The 11,071-nt window shown below is 38.6% G+C and overlaps 2 protein-coding genes across 2 annotated transcripts; one reads left to right on the plus strand and one right to left on the minus strand.

The window, feature by feature from the left end:
* Positions 1-423: 423 nt before the first annotated feature.
* Positions 424-4,412, plus strand: rsph9 (radial spoke head component 9). The gene is made up of 5 exons (XM_082506248.1): positions 424-1,005; positions 1,121-1,289; positions 1,499-1,628; positions 2,050-2,193; positions 3,908-4,412. The coding sequence occupies exons 1-5, from the start codon at positions 779-781 to the stop codon at positions 4,066-4,068; spliced, it is 831 nt and encodes a 276-aa protein (XP_082362374.1). The 5' UTR covers positions 424-778; the 3' UTR covers positions 4,069-4,412.
* On the minus strand, positions 4,256-9,856 carry mrps18a (mitochondrial ribosomal protein S18A). The gene is made up of 6 exons (XM_082506249.1): positions 9,635-9,856; positions 8,254-8,285; positions 7,863-7,967; positions 7,648-7,771; positions 4,901-4,973; positions 4,256-4,802 (listed from the first exon to the last, which is right to left on the minus strand). The coding sequence occupies exons 1-6, from the start codon at positions 9,780-9,782 to the stop codon at positions 4,658-4,660; spliced, it is 627 nt and encodes a 208-aa protein (XP_082362375.1). The 5' UTR covers positions 9,783-9,856; the 3' UTR covers positions 4,256-4,657.
* Positions 9,857-11,071: the final 1,215 nt, after the last annotated feature.

Raw genomic sequence — 11,071 nt, forward strand, 5'->3', positions numbered from 1 at the left:
TTTTCCCCAACCAAATGTACCCATTTTACATGTTAATAGTCATATTACAATACTTTTTACAGTACTGCAGCATGACCAGATCTTAATGAAAGCATTCACGCTGACAGGATGTTTTTCTATTTAGGTACAGAGGCCAAGTTAATGTTATTAGTAACACCTGAGTAAAAATGGCTTCTGTGACGCCCTGTGTAAAGTTTCGGTTAAGACACTTTTACTTGCTGCTTGTACAGAAAATAAATCAATCCGCCAGCAGCCAGGACACAGTAGTTTACTTGGCTCTTCTTCCGACATGTTTTTGTGTGTTAATACCTGTCTCAAGAGTTAAGACGGAAAGCTTTCATTAAATCTTCCCTCCGGCACAAACTCGACCATATTCAGACAGGTTGACATTTATAAGTTTATGCACTTTATCCGCCTGCTTCACCCCGAACCGCTGCTAGCACGCACACACTTGAGTTGATGACGTCAGTCGCTCGTGGTCTGGTTTATGGAAACATCATAAGCAAACACGCCCGACATGAACTATGTTTCGTGTCTGTTTTAATCGTTATGTCCCGTAGAGGCACGAAACACTTGGGGGGGGGGAGTTATTCAAAATAGTAAATAAACACGATGAGCGAATAACCCTGCGTAACCATGGCAACTGTGTTTGTTGCCATTAGAGTGCAAAGACACGACCTGTAGGGCTTTTTAGCTGTTATTTTAGCTAACAAATAGTCGGAAAAAACACGTTAATTTAATTGAAAACGACTTTGTAAAAGCTTGTAGCTGTTACATAATGGACTCAAATTCGTTGTATTATTCTTTGGAGCTCGTTGCTGGTAGTGGACATATTTTAACCCTCGAGCAAAGAACCGCCCTGGAGTCTTCCTTAGTGCTCCTGAAGAAAAACTACAAGTTCAGTCGAGTGTTGTTTTGGGGTAAAATATTAGGAATTAATGGGGTTTATTTTATTGCTCAGGGGAGAGGAGAAGATGAGATGAAAGACAAAAAGAACCTGTATAGGTAAGACATCCGCTTCAAGTGTCTTTTTTATTTTATTTTTAATTTTAGCCACTGTACATTTATTTAAGATCGTGAGATATACCATTGGGCTGCTATTTTGTGGTGTTAACTCCAGCTTGAACTGCATGGACTGGTTCCTACTTCCCCCTGCCTCAGACTCTATGATAGAGGAAGTGTCCAAAGCTACAAAGGGTCGCTTCATGGGAGACCCGTCATTTGTGTATGAACATCAAGAGATCCACAGGCAAGGAAAGGGAAATGAGCCTGTAAATGAGAAGGCAGTGGTAAGTGTGATCAGTGCTGTTTAGTAAGACAGCGAATTGAATTACAGGATGAAGTGTTTTCCTGTTCCATTCAGTGTTACTGCAGTGTTCGATGATGCAATGAATTCAAACAAGAATCTACATGCAACCAAACTGAACATAATGTAAAAAAAAACAAGACAAATGTTTGATTTTTTTCTTCTTCTTTTTTTGGCTTATATTGGTTACAGATAACAGTAACTGAGGAAAAAAGACTGGCAGTGTCTGTTCATCAGATCGATGCAGAAGTGTCTGTGGTGCCTCGTGGTGCCTTCATCAAGAGTCCACGTGGTCTTGTCCAGCTCAACCGCAGCTTCTGTGGTAAATATGTATATACTGTGGGGGAAATAACAATTTGATCCCCTTGCTTCACTTCACTTACAAAGAAATGAACAGTCTCTTAATGATCTGAAGGCAGTTGGGAGGACCACGGTCATCAAGAACAGCATTGGTAACGCACTGTAATGGATTGAAACCTTGCAGCACCCATAATGTTCCCCTAGTCAAGAAGGCACATGAAAGGCTTGTCTTAAGTTTGCCAGCCAACAAACTTTTGGCTACTAAAACAAGTGCATTGTTTCTGTTATTCCTTTTCATGTTACCTTTGGGCCAACATGATGGTGAACGTTGATGTCATACAAAATGACATGTTATTGCATTTATCAACAACAAATACAGTATTTTGTTGTATCTTTTGTAAAACATGGGCAAGATTGTGTGATTTTTTTTTTTTTTTCTTCAGGTCTGTCTGAGGCAGAAGCAAGGAAGCTTGACAATTTCCTTCACTTCAGACAATCAAAAAATAAGAAGAAATCTGCCCTGGACATGGGTGATTGGAACCCAGCAATGGACTATCTGGATGCACTCAGTGATGACATTCCGAAAGGTGACACTACAGAGCTTAATCTGTCCTGAACACACAGTCACATTTTTTTCATTGCATAAATTCAACAGTGCAGGTCCTAAGATTTGTTTTTAACAAGTATTTCATTTTCTGCTAATTGCTCTTATTTTATAACTGATCTCAGCAGAATTGGGCGGTGATTTGACGTTAACATGTGTTCCATTTGCTGTGCTACATTACAAGGGGTGATTTTCACAGAAAACGCTTGTGGTGATTCAGCTGTTTGAAAACCATAAGGGTCTTCTTCCAAGTGGAAACAAATTGCATAATTTTACCAGTAAAACGGTGGTTCAAGTGAGGCTACCAATAAACACAAACCTCTAAAACCGTCTGACATTAACATACCAGCCACATGGGAAGGATTTTTGGGAATATATGCTTAGAAGAATTTCCCTGTGTCTACTTACCCAGAGTTTATATGCTTTGGTCTGACACTCAGGCTTTTTGGATTTGGAATATCTGGGCTTTGAGTACAGGATTTGGTGCACATTAATTTGATTTTGGCCTTCTACCATAAACAATTCCTGAGGGGAGAGAGGAAAATGAGAACCAGGAGAGAAACCAGTAAAATAGGACCACCAACCAAACTGATGTTGCATGATTAATGGAATTTTCTCACATTTGGATGGGAGTCAAACTCAAACTATAATATCATCTACGGACTACTACCATCTATCATTATGTGGCAATGTAGCAGAAAGCATGACATGATAATCCTGGCTGCACATTATTGGGGAAAAAAAACTACCACACATAGCAGGAAAACATCAACAGTGAACACTGTGCAAAGAATAATGTGAAAGCAGACATGCAAAGTCATGTCTGCGAGGTTAGCGACTGGATATGCTCCAGACCAGAGTGAATGTAAAGAGTGAGTGTCTGGATTTAACAGGGTGTGTGAGGGAGAGAGAGAAAAAAAGGTTTAGCACCCTTAACCAAACATGCAGCAGATGTCTGACAGAGAGCTTCCACATGTGTACAAGTCGGTGTGTGTTCTTTGTGTTGATGCGGATGTCAGCTGCATCATGTCTAAAGCAGACAGCACACAGCTGTTTCAGTGCCACGCTCACTGCAGCGGATTGCATGTTCCTGCCTGAAAGGATAAAGAGTTAACATTTCTTAACGGGACACTAGGGGAAAAACAGGATCATGTATCTCCACCAAAAGACAGGTGCTTTCCTCTGAGACCCAAAGCTGGGCTCTCCCCCTTTTCCTTAACCATCCCTCAAACCGCTTCCAGCTCCTGATTTAAGTTTGTTTCGCCTTCTGCTACGCACATTACATACTGTTGACGTGGGTTTTTTTACTTTTAGTTGCATCATATTTTGAAATCAAATCCAGAAACAGGAAAGTTGCAACTTTTTTTTTTTTTTTTTTAAATATTGGCCTTTAAACTCTTTTATGTAATCACGTTTTCATAATAGCAGGTCCAATTAAATCATTGTTTTAATTCCCTAGGTTCTTGGCGTTCATGGTCACACCCCGAACATACTTGGCAAACGGGTTAGACTATAGACATCAAAAGCACAAAAGCGTGATTCATTGGTGTATCCTCTGGCTGAATAGTGTAAGATTTCCAAAGATTAGTGTTTAGCCTTTATTTCAGCTCAGCTTCACGGTTCTGTTGGAGAACATAATTTAGCAGCGTCCTGCTTTTCCTATTAACTGTTTACAAGTCTTGTGTGTTTGTGTCTAGGATCTTGGAGTCTTCAGTTTGAGTTCGCAAGAAAAGTGTGCGTGCTTCGCAGTCTGCTGTGGTTCGGCCTGACCTTCTACCACGTGCCAATGACACCACAGCATGGATACATCTATATAGGTGACGGGACCAAGAATTTGGACCTTCCTTTCATGCTATAAAAGCTTTTTTTCAAGCTGCATACTCTCAGTAATTCACAAAACCAAAATCTGCTAAGATCTTGTTGTATTATAAAACAAATAAAACTAGGTTGGTACAGTCAGTTTAGTGTCTACAGACTTTTTGTTGTGTTTACTTCCAATTCACAAAGGCCGTGCCTACACAGTAAACACATGTTGAGAGGCAGAGTAAACACACATATTTTATTTTCACATCTGTGTTGCATTGAGTATACACAGTCACCATACCACCTACTTTGAAACTGTAACACTGATCAGGTTGTTGCTTGCATTAAGTTGTCAGCAGGTTTCCTTCAAGAGTTTCTTTTTTTTTTTTTTTTTGAAAAGCAACAGCCAGAATAGATGGTGTCGGGTGGGTCTGAGTGTGATTCATTAAAAGAGTGACTCAGCTTAATAAACAAAAGTTAGAATAAACACAGATGGATGAAGCTTTTAGGAATTGTTTCCTCCCTTCTCAGAACCGTATGACAACGGTCAAGGTTAGCAGTCAGGGATCTGGTGGTTTCATCCCTGAATAAATGGGTCCACCCACTTTCCTCCAGTTGTACCAATCTTTCAGGCTTTTGGTCCTTCAGTGTTTTATGTACAAGGGCTTGACACCATAACGCACATTGTTCTTTAGTATTGGGTGGCCAACAGGCATACGCTTCTTACACCACTTCAGTCCAGTTTTATAGATGGGTTTCACTGAGTCAATGGACCAGCGAGTCAGGTATCTGTACAACAAACAGAGGTGCAGGGGAATTATTAACAGCACTGCGCTGGATACAAATGCTGAAAAAAAAGCATACGCAGACATAGATACATGCGTCACCTGTTAAGTTTGGGCTTGGGTCTCTTTGGGACATGGTCTTCTGGAAGTTTGGGTTTATGGTCAGGAAGCAGACCTTGAACACACAAAATAACAAGATGCATTTATTAACTTAAATTTCTCAGTACTTGTATTAAAAAAAATAAATACTGTTACAAACTCTCAAAAGACAGTTATAAAAGACAATGTACTGATGACACATTAAGATTTACTTCTCACTGTCATTACAGTCACCAAATTACTGCTCAGTTTTCATTTAATGTAATGTTACAGCTGACAGTGTTTATCGTCTGCGTAGTAGATGATAAACACGTGAAGCAGACAAATTCAGGTTGTTCTAAAATGAATAAAAGACTTGAGGAACAAGCAAGAACAAGTTTACAACCCTACTATCATGTCTTGGTCCAGGTTGCACAATTATTTGCCTTTAGGCAGTGTCAAATTCAAACCTTTCATAACAAGCTGTGATGCTTTGTAAAATGAAGGTATAAACAGAACTCAAAAGTTAAAATTATTTGTGCTTGATTTTGAAAAGTACAAAGAAAATGCAGTGTACTGCCAAAAGTATTCGCTTGTTTGCTTTTACACGCATATGAACTCAAGGATATCTCATTCTTAATCCATAGGCGTTAATATGACGTCAGCCTAACCTTTGCGGCTATAACAGCTTCAAATCTTCTCGGAAGGCTTTCCACAAGGTTTAAGAGCGTTTATGGGAATTTTTGGGCATTTCTTCCAGAAGCACATTTGTGAGGTCAAACACTGATGTTTCACGACCAGGCCTGACTCACAGTCTCCACTCTAATCCCAAAGGTGTTCTGTCGGGTGAGGTGACTCTGCGCAGGCCAGTCAAGTTCTTCCACACTAAACTCACTCATCCATTTCTTTTTGGACCTTGCTTTGTACACTGGTGAGTAGTCATGTTGGACCAGAAGGGGTCAAACCCAAACTGATCCCACAAAGAAAGAAAGAAAGTGTACTTTATTGATCCCTGTGGGGAAATTCCTCTCTGCATTTAACCCATTCACTCAGTGAAGCAGTGGGCAGCAATTGGGCGCCCGGGGAGCAGTGTGTAGGGATGGTACCTTGCTCAGGGGTACCTCAGGGTAGCTGTTCAGGGGAATCGAACCCCCGACCTTCCGATCACGGGGCCACCACTCCACCTACTGAGCTATCCCTGCCCCGTTGGGGAGTGAAATTGTCCAAAATGTCTTGGGATGCTGAAACATCAAGGGTTTCTCTCACTGGAACTAAGGGTGCAAGCCCAACTCCTAAAAAAAAAAAACAACTCCCACACCATAATCCTCCCTCCACCAAACTTTACACTTGGCACAATGCAGTCACACAAGTACTGGTTTCATGACAAACACCAAACCCAGACTCATCCATCGGATTGCCAGACAGCATGGTGATTTAAGGCTTGGATGCAGCTGCTCGGCCATGAAAACGCACTCCATGAACCTCTCTACACACTGTTCTTGAGCTTATCTGAAGGCCACATGAAGCTTGGAGGTCTGTAGTGAGTACTCTGCAGAAAGTTGATTTGACCTCAGTGCAGTAAGTGCCTTAGCATCCCATAACCCCCCACTCTAATTTTACATGGCCTATCAGTTCATATCTGATTTTCTGTCGTTCCAAATCACTTCTACTTTATTGTAATAATACTAACTGTGAAATATTTAGCAGAGAGGAAATTTCATGACCAGACTTGTTTTTAAAACAACTCATCCACCTGAATACTGGAGTTAAGGACACAGTTGCATTTGTTGACACAGGCAGCTAGAGCCATTCAGTGTCTGCTAGGCTCTCCCTCCAATAACAGGACTCACTGAACTGCATCTCTCTGCCGTCTTTTAATGGAATTACCAACAAATATTATATAGTAATGCATGTTGCTAGTATTCATCCATATAAGATAACTGATAGCCCTGAAAAATAGTGGGTTGTATCACAATGACTATATCAATGTTTTATATTAAAACAGGAAAAATGTTGGAAGGGTCCAACAGGTGGAATTTCTCACTCATTAGGAATTCATTAGATTCATTAGCAACAAGTCAGCATGATGACTGGGTATTAACAAAATGCACATAAATCTTTAGCAGAAAGACTTAGAGGGGTTTCAAAATTGTGTACTCAGGTGAAATCTCTCAAAGCAAGAGAAAAAGCCAAGAATTAACTATGCTGTGATCTTCTGACCCCTCGTGCGTGTTTAATGCAGCAGAAATACTCTGACAGGCTCAGGAAAAGTATGAAAATCATGATCAGTGTACAGTTTGTTCCCTTGCCGTGCTTAAAAAACGACTGACTGCCAAACAATAAATTCTTTTGTTTCTTGTGACCTGTTTTGCAAGTGCTGCATTACTGCACCAACATTATAATCAATTCATTCCTGTCTGGCCTCTTAAAATGTCTATATATAACTGCTATGTTACATTTGTTACAATTTGCTGCCCTCTTGGCTACATCTGTTTTGAAAAAGACCATTTTTATTGTCAAACATTTTTACCTTGCTAAATAAAGGACACATAAAAGTCACTCCGCTGAACCCAAGCTAATTAAAAATAGACTCAGACAAAGTGGCTATTAACCTTTGTATTTATTTTATCTGAGTAAACTAAATAACCCACTTACAGGTGGAAAGAAAGTACAAGGAGGCTTCATGATATATGACACGTGTCTAGAGCTGTGGAGGTGCTACTGATGGGTAACTTAAAAACTTAAAGCGCAACAGCAGGACTTCCACTGACCTGCTCTGTGAGCCATCTGTACACAAATGGCAATCTTGCGGTGCTCTTCTGGACAGAGACCAGTGACTCTCCTGGGCAACATCCCTCCATCTGACCTGATGAACTGACTGAGCAACAAGACATCCTGGGAAGGGAAAATACAAAAAAGAAAGAGAAAATCAGGCTAATACAGTAATATTAATAATAATGTCACTAATAACAGTGAAAGTATTTACTGTGTAGTTGTATTTGTTCTGAAGATTCCATCTGTAGATTGGACACTTGGCTGTGGGATTTGGAGGCTGTGCTCCGACTGGAACTTCCAGAATTTGTCCTTCAATCTAACATAAAAATAAGAGATATGACAGTTACTTTATCAGAATCAAAGCATTTTTATTATACTAATAGCATTTGCTATTTATTTACAAGTGCGGAATAATACTCCTCAACTCCAACATGGTCTCTCACTGCTGGTTACAGAGTTTATTACGTATTTATATTAGGCCTTATTAAAATACATCAAAATGTTTTGTGTAATTATCCAAAACAATGATGATTCAAAAAAAAGTTTTGCAATTATTTAACTTCACAACAATAAAATTTTGAATGGTTCTGAGCTTTACTTACATTTGTTGTTTTACCATCTTGCTTCTCCACCACTGCAACAGACATTATGAAACATCAGACTTTACATTAAATTTTAATTTGGCAGTTGAATTTCACTAATTCATGTATTAAATGTTGTTTTATAGACCCATTTCTGTAATATACTCACATATCTATATTATTGCTAATATATATTGTAATATATCTATATCACTAAAGCACTTCTGGATGGATGCAAACTGCATTTCGTTGCCCTGTACCTGTGCATGTGCAATGACAATAAAGTTGAATTCTATTCTATTCTATTTATTCCAAAGTAGGATGCTCTGAGGCTGGAGCCCAGCAGTCATGGGGTGAGAGGTCCTAGTACACCCTGGACAGTCTGTCGCAGGGCTAACACCAAGATACAGACCACCAATCACAATCATTGTGAGGTGACAGTGCCAACTACTGCATAGTGGAAACAAAAGTGGTTTCCACACTGACATTGTAATTGACAATAAAAATCCTAGATTCAAGTTTTACTAGTCTGTAATTGTAGATATAAACAGTGCTTTTTCATTTTAGTCAACAATCAATATTACTCGTTCAACTACTAACTCCAAAACTATCAACAGAATTGATCTTTCAAACTATTTTCATTAACTGTTAAAGCTATTCCTGTAGCTTTAACACATCTGGTTAAAGCTACAGAAATCTGCATTTCTTGATTCTAATGTGAGAACAGATGACTACAACTTCTTACAATGCAATATTAAAATCTTTACATTACTAGTTTCAAAGTAATATTTTACTCTGTTTGATCCGTCTTGGGTCTACCAAATTCAAACTAGATATCTATAATTTCCTTTAATTCCGAAAATGAAAGAAGTTCATTCATTTTAACTATCATAAAGTTAGTTGTTAAAGATGAACAACTAATCTTTATATTAATGCATATTATATAATATTTATGCACGTGCTGAATTGTTGAGATTGTTTTGATGAATGTAGTACCTGTATTAGAATATGCTGTTAGGCTTGTTTTTGATTTTGGTAAAATGTGGATTTTTCAACGCAATCTTACTGACATTTTTAAATTATTTTAATGGGTTCTATAACTTTGTTAGAAAGCTGAAAAAAGAAGCTCCTTAAAGGTTTCAGAAGTTCTTGCAGTACATAAGGCATAAGCCTCAGGAAAGTTAACTGAAAAGTCAACACCTTCAGACGCTGCCGACTGACGTTTCACGCAGATGTGGTCGTCATCATTTAACTAATGTATTGTCTCTTTATTGGAAAACACAACAGGAGAATAGCGTGTCCTATAAGTGATAGGAAATGAAAAACATGCGGTGTATTTAGCAAAACATGCTAGTTATCCCACCGACAGGCTAAAGCTGTAACGTTTGCACACATGTCTCACCTTGACGAATCCCCCTTTTCTGGATAGTTAAAGAAGTAAGCTGAGGAACACTTATCGTCCTTAAAGAACTCAAGTTGGTGCCTCTGGATTCAAGTTTTAAGCCCGCAAATGAGGTCCAGAGAGACCTGAACACACTGCGGGCTGCCATGTTTAATTCTTGACTTTCTCCTTCGTTCCTTCCTGTCTTCTTCTTCTTCTTCTCCTACATTTTAATGGCGGTTCCTTCCTGTCTGTTATTCTCGCGAGAATAAAAGAGCGACACCGATGGCGAAAACCGCTTATTACATCTAAGAGGGACAAAAAAAGGGGGGGGGGGGGAATCCCACAGGTTACACAACTACAGAAATATCATTGTACATTTTTGTTCCCATGTTCGTGTATGACATTTGTTTGTTTTAGTTGTTTTAATAACTGACTTTAAAAAAGCTTTATATGTTGTTACTTTTGGATAACCTTGTTATTTTTTTAATAAGCGACTTTTATAAAAAAGCTTTATATCCAAAAGTAAATAAATTTTCAAGTCCAATGAGATTAATTCCTAGATTTATGAACCTTCATGAAATGTAAGCCTATAGCCTCAAAGGATGACAAAACGCAATCTGAGATTGAAATCTAACTAATAGATTAACCCACAAACAACACAGCAGCAGAATATCAGGCAAAATTAAACACAAGAGAAAAATCAATAAAGACATGCCACGCTGATATGTATGCAATTTATCTAATACACAGGAGAAAACCAGCAAAACGGGGCAGCGTGCTTCAGAGATCTTTTTTTAAACCCAGAGAGAGATCTAGTATAACAGTACAAGTCAATTGCCTTCAAGGAAGATTTAAACTCAATGTCCTAGAGGAAGGACAAATAACGCCTAGTCTAAACCACAGCATGTGTTTTTGGATCCTCTCAATGCTTTTATCCTTTTGATGTTGTTTTTTAGATTTTAGAGATAGGGTCATCTCTATCCAAGCCGTACTCATCAGATGTAGAAGTATGAGAGACACCAACACAAGTATTGTACAGAACATGCCAAACATTTTGAGCAGAAAGCAAAAGATACAGGTAGACTCTTTGGGGACAGATAAAGAGGAAGATAAAGTATCTGATGTTTGATAACGTTAGCATCTGAACACTATGCCATTGTCCACTTTCTTTCTTTCTTTCTTTCTTTCTTTCTTTCTTTCTTTCTTTCTTTCTTTCTTTGCTGTTTTCTAAGCATTTAGACTCTCTGCTCTAGGCTTTATCTGTTTAAAAAAACCTTGACCTTGATGAAACCCTTAACTGCTCCTACATCATGAGATAAGTTAAAAAAAAAAAACTTTCCTCAGGGTAAGTTCTAGCTTTCAAGCCAAGCTAGTAATAAGTGTTACATAAAAAAAAATCTGCTGCTTAAATGCACGTTTTCTCTAATAAAATGTTTTTTTTTTTTTATTATCATT

This window comes from Aulonocara stuartgranti (assembly GCF_965226115.1).
Source record: "Aulonocara stuartgranti genome assembly, chromosome: 15".
NCBI classification, from domain to species: Eukaryota; Metazoa; Chordata; class Actinopteri; order Cichliformes; family Cichlidae; genus Aulonocara; species Aulonocara stuartgranti.

Coding starts and splice junctions, on each gene's coding strand:
- mrps18a (XM_082506249.1), bottom strand. CDS start 9,782: ATGGCAGCCCGCAGTGTGTTCAGGTCTCTCTGGACCTCATTTGCGGGC. Junction 7,772..7,862: donor AGAACAAATACAACTACACA/GTAAATACTTTC, acceptor TTCCCTTCCCAG/GATGTCTTGTTGCTCAGTCA. Junction 4,974..7,647: donor ACAGATGGCTCACAGAGCAG/GTCAGTGGAAGT, acceptor TGTGTGTTCAAG/GTCTGCTTCCTGACCATAAA.
- rsph9 (XM_082506248.1), top strand. CDS start 779: ATGGACTCAAATTCGTTGTATTATTCTTTGGAGCTCGTTGCTGGTAGT. Junction 1,006..1,120: donor GACAAAAAGAACCTGTATAG/GTAAGACATCCG, acceptor TGTTAACTCCAG/CTTGAACTGCATGGACTGGT. Junction 2,194..3,907: donor CAGTGATGACATTCCGAAAG/GTGACACTACAG, acceptor GTTTGTGTCTAG/GATCTTGGAGTCTTCAGTTT.